General features: G+C 36.3%; 1 protein-coding gene across 4 annotated transcripts in view; it reads left to right on the forward strand.

The window, feature by feature from the left end:
• The first annotated feature begins 2374 nt into the window (after nucleotides 1-2374).
• Nucleotides 2375-14182, forward strand: part of sept7a (septin 7a) — a 44130-nt gene continuing 32322 nt past the window's right edge. For 2 of the 4 annotated variants that reach the window (XM_042745731.1, XM_042745734.1), the window contains exons 1-3: nucleotides 2375-2521; nucleotides 2956-2957; nucleotides 10815-10917. In XM_042745731.1, the coding sequence (XP_042601665.1) occupies nucleotides 2467-2521; nucleotides 2956-2957; nucleotides 10815-10917 (160 nt within the window). In that variant the 5' untranslated portion in view covers nucleotides 2375-2466. Of the gene's footprint in view, nucleotides 2522-2955; nucleotides 2958-10070; nucleotides 10076-10814; nucleotides 10918-14182 lie in introns of all 4 variants that reach the window. The other 2 variants (XM_042745730.1, XM_042745733.1) reach the window with 2 other exon arrangements.

Genomic DNA, 14182 nt, shown 5'->3' on the forward strand with positions numbered 1-14182 from the left:
CGTCACAACACGCTCATTACATATTCATGAGGCGGGCGGTCCTATCGCCAGTAGATAAATGATTATGTTTATCTACTGGCGATAGGACCGCCCGCCTCATGAATATAAATTATCATTATAAATTAAAGCAAGTGCAATGGATTTATTTTAGTCAGTCTCCTAATTAAAGTTTGGTCAATAACTGGAAACGTTTTAAACAATAAATAATAATATAATTTCATATTTCTGATTTTCTGTACAGTGGATCTGAAGAGAGACCAAGCTGGCCAAAGCACTGAGCACAAATGTTGGAGAAGCTTGAGATCAACACAATATTTTTAAATGCATGAATTATTCACCGGTGCCTTGTTTTCGGTGTGATTTAGGTTTGTATATACAGTATGATGTGGATCTTGTACCTAAAGCAATAAATTAACTTGTTTAGCCTCTTGTGTTAAATCTTTTCCAGGATATAATATAAACAAAAATGGAAAAGTATCTCTTGCAGACAACGTCAATGATCTTTGAAAGCTGTCATTAATCTATAGGCCAAAAAACATAATTGGTCCATTTTTAATGCATTTTTAATACTTGCAAAGGACTTAGCCATGCATAACTGAACTTAAGGGAATTCTTATTAACTTTTGCATGAGTTTGTGATATATTTTGCACTAAGCACTCATATAGTATCCTATGCTTATTACTTAAAAAAAGGTTCGTTCAGAAAGAACTATTATGCGACACTACGCCATAGTGCAACATTAACTGATGTTGGCAGGCATTAAATGTACTTTTGTATGTAATTTACAATATTTATTTAATTTGATAGAACTGTAGTTATAGTTTTTCGTATATGAAAATTAATATATAAATTTTATTAATACATTTTATTTAATATTAATATACTAACAAACAGGTAGTAATTGCAATGTAATCTGGATTACACAATCAGATTCCAAAAAAACTAAGTAGGCCTACTTGTGATTAGATCACATTACGTTTTAAAATGCCTGTAAGTTACTTTTTTATGGATTACATGATTTGGTATTTTTCACACAATGGCAGTAAATTATTCGGTTTTTCTTTTTCTTTTAAAGTTTCCTTTCTAAATAGACCTACCTGCTAGTAATCATGTACAATGTTGGTCAGTTTTTTCACATTTTTTACAATTTGACATTTTTTATATTACTTGTCATTTAAATTTTACATTTTTATATTAGATTTTCATCAACACCCTACTGTTTTTTCACGAACCCCAATTTGAGAAACCCTACTGTAATGTAATGTTTAAAGCATTTCATGAAATTGATAACAAAGAGTTAAATATATTCTCTCTCTCTCTCTCTCTCTCTCTACAGAATATGTTACACAAGAATCCCATTTAACTTTATTTGATGAATGAGTTAGGTAAAAAAGTAATCAAAAACTACATTACTAAATATGTGTAATCCAGATTATGTTACTAACTCCAATTCATGCACTAAGTACAACTAAAGTCATGCAATAAGCACTGTTAACAAGGTGTCATTTTGCTATATCCTTTAGCCAGCAGCTGGCAGCATTGTTTCTCTCTTCTCTCTGCTTCCTACGTTGCAGTAAATAATCAGTGTAATTAAATCCAGACCATCACTGAGATCGAGATTTATACATCCTCTGAAAGCTTTCTATGGATGTATGGTTTGTTAGGAAAGGCCAATATCTGGCTGAGATACAACTATTTGAAAATCTGGAATCTGATGGCGCAAAAAAAAAAAAAAAAAAAAAAAAAAAAAAAAAAATCTAAATATTAAGAAAATCCCTTTTGAACTCGTCCAAATAAAGTCCTTAGCTATGCATATTACTAATACAAAAAACTGATATATTTATGGTACGAAATTTACAAAATATCTTCATGGAACATGATCTTTCCTTAATAATATTCTAACGATTCTGGCATAAAAGAAAAGTGGATAATTTTGACCCATACAGTGTATTATTGGCTATTGCTACAAACACACCCGTGCTACTTATGACTGCTTCTGTGCTCCAGGGTCACATAGTATTAGATATAAAAGAAAAAGAGACAGTAATGGGTCTTTAAAGTGCGCTAGTGCGAAACAGAGACTCCTAGATACTGTATCATTTTACTCTACATTATCATGTACATTCTTATATTTAGCTAACGTTAGCCTGTTTACTGAAACATTCTTCTTTTTCAATGCCTTGTTTTGTAATTATTTTGTGAACGTAAAAATAAAGCAGTCAAATTTTCCGAAACTTGTTGGCAAACATCTGTTGTTATATAATGCCGAAACAAACTTATCCCCATCCCGCATTTGAATCATAAAACATTTCCCCCCCGTGTGGCTTGCATGAAATATCGCGAGATTTGTGCGGACGCTATTCACTGAAGATACGCCACCGCCGTAGCCCCGGTGGTCGTCAAGGGAGACTACGCAAGAAATGTGACGTACGCCCGTGGGCCGGACCGTGAGTTGGAGAAAGGCGATGTCGATCGGCGAGAGATCGGTTACAGAGGCGGCCGGGAGCGTCAGCAGAATGGGTGAGCATTTAGTCTCTGTCGCTTTGTTGAACTCGCGTTTGGTGAAACTCTTCTGTAAGCAGATTTATTGCGTTGTTTGTGCGGTGTGTTTTGAATTCGCGTGCGTTGTTGCGCGCGGCAGATGCGTTTCCTGAACGTGTTAATAGACAAACAGATCTGCTCGAGCTCCTGTTTCAGTCTAGTCTTCACTCCGTGTGTCATTATCACACCAATAACTGTCTCTTTTCTCGCCTAAGTATTTTATTTTAATGTTTAAGCTTACAAAATTGTACTGTGGGTGGCACAATGAACGCATCAGACCGTAACGCTGTAGCACTCAGTCATCGCGCTCTGGTGTTTTCATTGTACGTCACTTCAAAGAATGCCATAATAAACTAAATATGGCATTACCACAATATTTTTTTCCGTGAAAATACCAGTAGGATGGGCTTAAGCAGTGAATGCAGTGCTGTGGCCAGGCAGAGAAACACCTCCTTGTGTCTGTCACTCTCAGCTTTGGAGAAATATTCAAAATATTCAAATATTTGTGTGTGTTGCAGTAGATCAGTCGCCTTCCTGCAGTCCGCCCCAGCACTAATTAAACACACATTATCTATCTATCTATCTATCTATCTATCTATCTATCTATCTATGAATCATCTAATTAAGCTGTTTTAGAGTACTGGAAGCCTTTAGGGAGGTGTGTTGGAGCTAAACACCTGAAAGTGGCCCCTCCAGAAGCAGGATTGGACTCCCCTGCTGCAGAGAATTGATTATATACCATTAGATGGATGGAGATAGATAGATAGACAGATAAATAGCGGTATGGATAGATCTAGTATATAGCCTATAGAGGAGTGGACAGAACAATGGATTGGGCGCATGGAGAGATTAGGTGGTAGATGAATGGGTGGATAGGTCTATAATTATCTATCTTGTACATATTTTGCAAGAAATGCACAGATGCAAATACATTTGTTTTTCATTTTTAAACGTAAATGCATGACCAGTTTTTTTTTTTTAATTGTCAATTAAAGTTTGCGTAAACTGGAAGGTGCAACCAACTTTTTGTGACGTAAATAGGCTCTTTCTGGGTGAAGCACGATAATGACTAGAAGGCTGGGCTTGATTTTAGCACACCTCCACACCATCTCTAGCTGGCAGCACACTGACTGTTGGCCCAAGCCGTCAGACTGACATCATCAAACCGAGAGGAAGCACATTTTCCGAATTTGACTGGAGAACACCCCACTGGATTTAATGCATGGATAATTTGTTCATCAAATGACTAGTAATGTGTGCTTAAAAAAAAGTACAAATAGTCCATTTTGGTTCATGCAGACTTCGTCTTAAAGTTCATATTTAAGATGTTGCATGTAGATTAGCTGATTTTACCTTGACTTTTAAGCAGCATAACATCTCATATGAAGCCTACTAAAGAAATTTGTCCTGTAGCAACACACAGCATGATCATCTGTGAGTGAGATCTCTGGTGTGGCCGAAGAATTCCTCCTTTATTTATTCCCATAATGTTTGGATCACATGGCTATTGCGTGAATCCTGTCCATTCACATGTGACTGTGTAGTCCTAAGGCTTCATAAAATGGAAAAAATACAGTTGGATTTGATCCTGAATCCATGGATTTCATCCTACATTGAAGGGGAAGAAATCAGGATTACATGAAAGCAGCTGGGATTCGCCTCTTTTTTGTGGACGTGAATCTATTTTGGTCTTGGATGCAGATGTGATAATGACTTTCCAGCCCCTGAGTAGGATGTTAAGTGAATAGTTTACAGCTGAAACCTTGAGAGAGAATGTGTGTCTGAACTGTGGGTGGTCAGAATAGCCTTTTTATGGGGTGTATTGTCTGACTGCTTTCATTGAGTGTGTGATGAGAAAACCAGACCGAGACGGCATGCTTTGCTCACTTGCTCACGACGAGTCGACAAGATCCTAGTACCGCCATACGATTTCCATGATACGGAAAATGAAGATGGAATCGCAAAATCCAGTCATAAAAATGGAATTTATTATATAATACTCAATATCATCCAATTTGGAGAGTTTTGGATGAATAAATCAAAAGTGCAATATGGACTAGTGTGAATCAAGCGCAGTATACTGAAGCAAGCGTGACGCTCATGGTTTCAGTGTCTGCCGTCTCATGAGGACATGAACACATAAACTTCATCTCCAGAGCTGCTCTGAGAGTCGCTTCTCCAGCATTTCACCATTTGAGAAAACTACCGTCACAGAAAACCTGTCAGAATAAAAGTTTGCTTTACTTGAAGAAATTATGACAGAAAATTTTTTACTCTAGAATGTATTTCTCAAAATAGTAGACAAATAAAATGAAAAGATAAAAATAGAATTTATGTAGACATTTAAAAAAAAGAAAAGTCATAGTTTTTGTCCGTGTTTAATTTAAACAGTAAACTTCTGTGCAGCACTTTACCAATTTTTTTTTTTTTTTAAGATTAATTAAATTGTTACAGTTTTAAAACTTTCTATTGATTAGAGATGATTTTTGATTATTAAAACTTAATTAAATCATTAACATGGAACACAGAATAATTTGAAAGAAATAAGTAAAAAGGCTCTACCCTGGTTTAGGATAATTATCCCTTTTGTATCTGAATCATTTTTTTATGCGTCTATATGAATTGTGCAGTTTGCAGTTCATTTTGTCCCTGTTGACACTTGCGAGTCAGACATATCCTGTGAAGTACTAGTCGAAAATGTGTCTTGTCAGAAATGGATATCGCTGTATCTCATTTACTCCTCGACGCTGCTTTGCCTTTCTTTCTGTCTGTCTTTCTTCACTGCTTTAGGTTCAGACTACCACATCTCTTCCGGCAGTTAAGCCACATACAAAAACATGTCATTGTTTCTGGACTGCAGTCACTCTCTCGCTCTCATCTTCCCTTTAGATCTCTACAAGATAATGGTTTTGGTGTCATCGGAAAAATCCTTTAAAGGGATAGATGACCCAAAAACGATTTACTCACTCTCATGGTGTTTCAAACCTGTTACCTTTATCTGTTCTGTGAAATGAAGGCATCCGTCTATCCCATAATAACCCACATCAGTGACCCAGAATTTGACCTTGAGATGCAGTCATGTATATCATATGTGTGGTGAAAGCCCTGGCATGTTTTTATTTTTGCTTGTGTGAATCCTTGTGGACTATTTCTGTCAGTACTTCACCACAGGGAAATGTAGTTTTTAGTTTAGTTTTTGCTGGTGTGTTGTTTAGACCATCTGAATTTGCATCAGAGCATTTACTGTAATGGTTCATTGAGATGTGCCCCTTCAAATATGCAGAGCGTCTCGGCTTTGACAGGCTTTTAGCCTGGAAGAAGGAACATATACATCCTCTCAGTTTCCCCTCCGTGAGTTCAGACTTCCTCTGCGTGTACTCGTGTGTTCACACCTCACACCTGCCCCAACGATAACATCAGCAGGAAGTGGTGCAGGATATTTGTAACAGACTTTCATTTGTAGTTTCAGGAAAGAGCAATGCTTATTCATTGTGTGGGTGGTTAGAATAGAGTAAGAGAGGACAAAATCTCCAAGACAAACAACATAAACTTGGCAGAAATCAGACTGGCAGTAGTAGTCAGTTGGTCTAGGAATTGGAAGTTGAATTTTTGCTTTATTTCCAATGAAAACGATCATTTAAAGTGCATTTAAATGCACTTTATGTTAAATGGCATTGGTTCTCATAAGATATGTAAAATTGATTATAATATGGTTGTAGCCTATTTTTGGATTGTGTTAATGTGATTATCACTGAATGCCTACTTTATTTATAAATATAAATTCTGCAGAAATTGCATGAACAACTACATCTTGTACAAGCTTGTCTTATGCATATTATGTTCAGAAATAATACGAGGAAAATGCTTTAAAAAATTCTCAAAAGTCAAGGTAATTTAAATTCAGAATGATGAGGCATAACACCAGTAGACTATTTTTAACTATAAATGTTCTGTAAAAACAATGAACAACAGCTTTCAGCCTGTCACCCTGATAAAAACATGAAATATCAGACATACAGTAGTGTTTTTTTATTCGATTGCGTTGCTTTAGTGGTTTTTTTTTTTTTTATGTGTAAATGTGGGCGATTTTGTGTTTTGCTCTCTTTTCTTGTGTGTGACGGCATTCTAAAAACACGGCGCTCAAGTTAAAAGATGTTCAACTCGCATCTTCTTGCATTATTTTTCTTATTCCACTGCCCGCGTCTTATCTTTTTCAACACAAAAGGTTATTCTGCGTGAATGGCACCTAGCGATATGAGCGCGCCACACATGAGTGATTAATCACGTTATTTTCTCTTTACTGTTTTTATTGGGATATTGTCAAAGTGTCTAATTATAATGTTTAGTATTATTTTTTCTATTTAAAATCACGATTCCTTGATTTCTAAAAAAATATAAAAAATCGTGGCAAAGCATAAAATTCTAATTAATCTACAAAATCGGAAAAATCGCCCAGCCCTAGCTGAAATGTTTTATAGTCATTCAGTTGAACAGATATATTCATGTAAAAATGAAACGACATGCACATTCTGACCTGCACTTATTAAAATATATAGAAGAAATGGTGATCATACTCAATTTTGTAATATTTTAAATGATTAAAAACGTCTTGCTGACAAATAGGTAAAACCTAGTGGGTTGAAGGACAGTGGCAAAGATTGGTAAAGCTTTAGAATGACAGTTTACTAGTTTCTGGGGGCTGTAATAGTATTTTAATGACATGCAATGATTTTAGGTTTAAATATGCTTGACAAGATTTTTTGTTATATTGAACTATTGTTACACTGAAAGACGTTTTAGTTGGTGTCTTCTGTAAAATTAAAAAAAGGTTCTAATGTATTAGGGAAAAAAATAAATGTATTGTTTTGATGGTTAAACCCCCTTTTTTAGTCTTTGAACCATTTGCTGATGTTATGAAAATGTGATTGTCACTGAATCAGGGCTTGACATTAAGCTCTGACATGTGCTTGTCCTTCAGGCGAGTAAATCAGTCATTCTCTTGTCCGAGTAAAAAAGTTACTTGTCCAGGGGGAAAAAAAGGTGGTGTTGTTTTTTTTTGGCTCAAATGTAATTTATTCTGAAGTCTCATCAGAGCTCTATCAGGAATTACTTTAATCATTATATTTGTGATATTTGCCTTTAAATTGATTGCTGTTACACTTTTTAAGTTTATGAAGGACAATATTTTCCTAACCTGATTAAATGTACATGTCACCATTTACGTCAAATTCTTAAATTTGATCAATACATTAAGTTAGAATAATAAGACACTATATGGTTGTTACTATTCAAATGAAATCAGTATAAACAAACTCCATCTTTCCACTGCAGAGGAAACACAGAAGCTGCATCGAAAGTGCCATTATATTACTCAGTTACTCAGACTGTTTAATGAAGATAAGAGGTTCCATAAATTCAATTTACTCAAAATTGCAAATGCATAAATAATGTTATTAGATTAATGTTTAACTTTTTTGAAATACAAATATGAAATGTTGGAAAAATGCAATGATACTTTTAAATATGAAATTGTACCACCAGCAGTCGGTGGCAAGTCACTGTCTTAATGAGTGAATCATTGATTCAACCGATTCGTTTAAACAGCTGATTCATTCAATAAATGAAGGAAGTGACTGTCTTTATGAATGGCTCACTGAATCATTAACTCGTTCAAAAATGCTGAATCATTCAGTAACGAAACACTGTTGTGTGTTGCTCAGAGATGCGCGACTGTTCTGCTGTGGCTTTGCTTAGAACTATTTTTCTTAGCGAAATGGAGCAAAAATGATCAATAATGTGTCTAAAATGTAAGTCATTTAATATTACTTGTTTATTGAAATAAAGTTGTATAAAATCATCATCACATTTGCAATCGTGCTGATAGTGAGGAAAACATGACTCTTGGTTGTGTGATGTTGCATATATTATATAGAATATTTATCTTTTTTTCGTACCACAGTATGTTGGTTCACGTTTGTTTCTTTGTGTGTGCTGTTGCGCTTATAGTTTTGATTTCTCCGCGAGTCAGACAGGCTGCACGAGCCTCAACTGATGCAACCTTGATCCTGCATTATCCATTATTAGTCACCGTTTACACTGAAAGTAATAAAATCAGAATCATTCTCGCCAAAGTTTCGGTGCTGCCCTAGTTATTGTTTGTTATAAAAATTTTAATTAGGTTACTTGTCCGGTCGGGCAAGTATAATTCTCTTTCACTTGCCCCTTCACAAAATCCACTTGTCCCAGACAAGCGTTAATGTTGAGCCCTGCTGTAGCATAAATGTTGACCTGTTCTGACTTTAGAAGACTTTATAATGCTATATAATATAATGCATGAGTCGTCTGAGCTGATTTAATACTCTTTTACTGTACATTGCAGTTGACTTTCTGAATCATCATCACAGTCTTGTCTATCAAGCTGCACGCGTTCCTTCAGGACGTTTGCTTTTGTGGTGTTAGCAGAATTAGGACTGCACGATTATGACAAAAATCTTAATTGTCGATTATTCCTTTGAAATTGTAATTGCGATTATTAATTGCGATTTACATTGAATGATGTTTATACCATTGTTTGATACAACTGCATGCCGTTTATTTATATGAAAATAAACAAGCTGTAAACACTCTAACTGAAAAACTTTTAGTGCTTTTCTATAGTATTAAGCCTCAAATGTCAACTATACATCGGATTGGTTTCTTCTTTAAATTATAAAAAAGTAAAAATATGAATGGTATTATAATGTTATACTAAAACTAAAATTAAAATAATGGGAAAAACCCTTCAGATAACATGCAGAAAGAAAAAAATGCATCTTTAGCACACAGAATAACATAAGTGGACTTGGAACGATTAATTGCCGATTTGAACGATTACGTAATTGTGGCATCCGTTATTGTAATCGCGATTAGAAATTTGAATAATTGTGCAGCCCTAAGCAGAATAGCATGAAGGTTTTGATAGTCAAATGAGTTGGGGTTTTTATGTGCTGCAATCACAGATCCGTGCATCTGATGATTTGCTGTTTCAGCAGAAAGAACATAAAGAACAGTTTTACTGTGAAAGTCTAGCGCTAAATCCCCATTTCTGGCCTTCCTGTAATTCTGTATGTTTAGAGAAGTGGTTTGGTCGTGCAGCATTGGAAAAACACTACAGGCTTGGTATTAGGACTAAAATAGACTGATATTTACAGAATCTTAAAAGTGTTATTGGCCATTTACACCTGTAGTAATGTGACTATTTGAATGTGGTTTGATTGATCACCTATGTGTGATTGGTTCACCTCAGATGGATGTTAATAACAGGTGTAAACACAGCCTTTGTCCTCATTGGTTTGATTAACAGACCAAAGTGAGTTGCAGACCTCTTAAAGTAGTAGTTCAGCTGTTATCTATCTTTGTCTCATTCTGTCTCTTTGTGTTTTATTTTGTGTATGTGGATGCCTCTCTCCCTGCCTGCTGGAATCTGATCGTCTCTTCATCTATTCATCCATCGATCTGTGGAACAACATGATCTGAATGCTCTCCAAAGTAGCAGTAAGTATGCATAGTGATTTCACATTTGGAGCCTGTGCTACTAATTAGCTCAAAATGTAGTATTAGATATTATAATTGGTGTTTTAAGGCTATTACAAACAGTCATATTTAGAGTCAATGGTTTGCTTAAATCATAGTATTAAACTTTAGTGTCCTACACTGTGCATCCCACTTTATTCATGCTACAAACATGAATAATACCTCAGATCATTTGTGTGGTAGCATGTTAAGTAATTAAAAAAAGAAGTGAACTTTTTCCGCCTGGTTGCTAATGAAACGGATGAAGGAAAGGCCTGTGTGTGAGCTTGAGTGTTCAGCACGAAAAATTGCAGATGCATTAATAGCTGTTCAGTTCAATTAAAATTTGGAGTGATAAACATTTGTCTTGGTGTGAAACGGTCTTTAAGTTGACAAAGGGACCTAAGTCACTTGTAGAGTCCAGATTATCACTAAGACATTGGAGTGGATTCTTTTTTTTGTTTTGTACTCTTTTTCTTCAGGATTTGTAAAAATATACTTCTTAAATGATCTTTTGTCTTGAAAAAAGCCCCCGCATTATTATAGCCATGTTTCTACACTGTTATTTGAGTGTCAAACCAAATGTTTCTCAAGATTCATGAAGGTGTTAACAGTAACCGTGTGCAGTCGTGACAGATGGCCGCCTACGTGTTTCTCATTTGTAGTGTTTTGTGAGTCATGCCTGCTGAAGCCATTGACTGTGTTTGTTTTTGTTCTGCAGCAACAGAAGAACCTTGAGGGGTACGTGGGGTTCGCAAATCTCCCCAACCAAGTGTACAGAAAGTCTGTGAAGAGGGGCTTCGAATTCACTCTCATGGTCGTCGGTGAGTATCCTCTGTCCTGTTTATCCCACCACTGGCCATTGTATTCCTCTCTTTACCTTAAATGAAAGCGCGTGTGTCACTTGAGGGTACCGATATCTAATGCCTGCAATGGCCTTTTTGCAATATCTAATAGACCTTTTCTTTATTTTCAAAGTTTTGAGCTTTTTATCACCCCAAAAAAGAAACTAGTCATCATTTTACTCACCTAAAACCAGTATGACTTCTTCTGTGGATCACATAGTAAAGTGTCATAGCTGGACAGTCCTCATCCCCAGAGCAGCATGAACAATCTACTAAATTTCTTCTTTCATGTTTCATTCTTAGAGAAAAGTCAGAATTACGAGATCTAAACTTGCAATTGCGAGAAAAAACCTCAAGTGTGATGTGAAAAGTCACAATTACTTTTTTACTTTAAAAAAAGATTGTATTTCTTTTTGAGGTTTGTGAGATGCGTAAAAAAGCTTAAGTGAAACGTTAATGAACACGGGGTCAGAAATAGAGGGCTGTTGACCCAGCATCCAGCGCTGTGTGGATTACATGCGCTCATGTGTCTGGCGGTATACGGTTTCACACAGGCCGCTTCATGCCAGGCGCTGGCAGCTGTGCGCTGAAATGCATCAGTGATGGATTTCACATGGCAGAACAGAATGAGAAAGCAGGGCTTGAAGAAATGAGCATTCAAAACAAATGTTCTTCCTATTCTCCCATGGACCTGGGGTTTTTCCCCTCCTTTGGAATGTGTGTGTGTGTGTGTGTGTGTGTGTGTGTGTGTGTGTGTGTGTGTGTGTGTGTGTGTGTGTGTGTGTGTGTGTGTGTGTGAGCGTGGCCTAGTGGGTGGGAAGTTTCCTGTAATCCCATTCATTTAGCTTGGCCTGAGGACTCGTATCTACCTCCACCTTCAGCTTTAAACTGGCCCTGACGCCCACCTGGGGTCACCTCACATCCTGCTCACAATCCATAACCGAATCTGCGTTTCTGACATGTCAGTATTTCAGAATTCCATCTCCATGGGATTTTGGGAGGAGTGCTGGAGCAGCTACGCCCTGGAGTTTCCCCCTCTGCTGCACGCTGGGCAGGAAATGAGCTTTTAGATGGCAATTTGGTGTACAACGTGTAATTAGGATCCCATAGTAATTGAAGAAGTGCTGTCAAACACTTCCAGCTCTCTCTCTCTCTCTCTCTCTCTTTGGATGATAAAGACCCAGATGTTGTTGTTTAAGCCCGTTCGTCTGTTCTCAGTGGGATGCACACTGGGGTTGTCCATGGCTTCAGACTTGTCTGTTGACTGACAGTAGGATAGAGTCATGAGGCTGGTTAAAGTCAATATTTACCAGTGATTAACCAGCTGCTTGTAAGGATTGGCCTTGATCTCGGCTGATGTATTTGCATTTAAGTCTCTTCTTCTTTCTTTTCCCTTTTTTAGATGTGTTTATTATCAGTGTTAAGGATTATAGGCTTTGTTAAACTTTACTTGCTGATTGCTGAAAAATGATGGTTTGTCTTCCACATTTTAAGTTTTACAGTGGTTGTACAGGAACAGTGTACGTATAATCCTTAAATAGTTTGGATATCATTACACATTTAGCCTAGGTGTGCTAGCTGTTTCTGGATTTTTATTTTTCTAACATAAAGATTAAATTTTAAGAAAGTGTAGAAAATGTAAGATAAGTTTAAAAACACACAATGACCTTTATTGCACTCCATCAGTAAACAGACATTTGTTTGCATACTGAATTACAGTTGGCCTTTCTTACATCTATTTGCATATCAACTATTGGTCTTCTGAATTGCAGACTGAATTATGATTGGTCTTTTGTCCTACATCTGTCTGCTTACTGAAATATATTTGGATTGGATGTAATCGGTTGCACCAAGAATTATATTGTGATTTTAATTGTCAGTTGAATGTGATATGATAAAAAGATTGGGTACTAGGGATGCACGATATTAATAATTTGCCGATATCCGATATGCTGATATTTTTCGAATCATTTTGACCGATAGTCGATATTGATTTCCCTTTGTTTTGAAACACCACCAAGTCTCTCCTGTGTGGAAATTACAAACATTGTTTAAACAACTTATTTGTTAGAACTAATAAACATTCTAAAAGTTCTATTTTAAATGAGAGTACATTGTATACAAGTTGTCATAATCCATTTGTAAAAAAAAAAAAAAAAAAAAAAGATTACATATTAATTAATAAATCTTTTAAATTATTTAATTTACAAGTGTTTGTGATTATTATTTTTTTTATTCATATAAACTATAGCTTCTGTCCTTTAAAACAAAACAGACTTGTGATTTTATGACATTGATACTGCTTTATTTATTCAAAAACACAAGAATCTTAATATCTTAATGATATTTCGGTAAAACCTTTAACAGTGTTACATGTTGTTACTGTAGTAATAACAAAAATTATGCATAATTACATACAAATAACCCTAAACCAAACCCTGTTGCTAATTAATATTACTCAGTACTTAAATGTGTAATTACACTGTTGCAAGGTTATATTAAAATATAATAAAGTGTGAAAAGTCTAAGAAAATTAAAACTTTCAAACTTAAAATATGTCATAAAGGCATCATAAAACAAAACCACGTGCCTCCAGTGGTTTAATCCAGATTTTATGGAGCCATGTAATGTATGCGCTTTGTGTGCAGAAAAATCTTCACTTCTGCATACTGTAGCTCTCTGAATTAAAATTTTTGGGTGAATTATCCCATTAAATTGTTAATTCTGACAGCACCTAGCAGGTCTTCTTTCCCGGGTTCAGTGACAGTTCTTTGGAAGTTCGTAGTAAACTCTGTTCCTCCCAGCACAGTCCCGAGCTTTTCCTGCTTCCCAGCTCCCCCGCCCCTGTCATGCGATGGGGAGTTCCTCTGGAGTAAACCCTCCTGGTTTACACAGCTGTGGGATATTTCCTTTAAAGGAAGTGAGCTGGACCCTCGCCGGTCCGCCTGGTGGGCTTTGGGCTGAGCTGCTCGCTCTGCTCGCTCTGCTCCGGCTTTCTGTAACACTCACTGCCTCTTGTTTAGATTCCCCCGACTGCAGTAGTTTGAACTTACTGTAGTGTTTGAGGAGTCTGTTCAGTAATGGTTAATGTTGTGAAATACAGACGGTTAGATGGATGTGTGGTGTGTGTTGTTTTTCATCTGCTCAGGGCAGGCCTGTAAGGATTACACACAGCACAAACATTGAGTTTCGTAATGCACAGAGACAGGGCGGGTTACAGATACCGCAGTTTTGCATTTTTGGG

The sequence above is a fragment of the Cyprinus carpio genome, chromosome B19 (genome assembly GCF_018340385.1).
Source record: "Cyprinus carpio isolate SPL01 chromosome B19, ASM1834038v1, whole genome shotgun sequence".
NCBI classification, from domain to species: domain Eukaryota; kingdom Metazoa; phylum Chordata; class Actinopteri; order Cypriniformes; family Cyprinidae; genus Cyprinus; species Cyprinus carpio.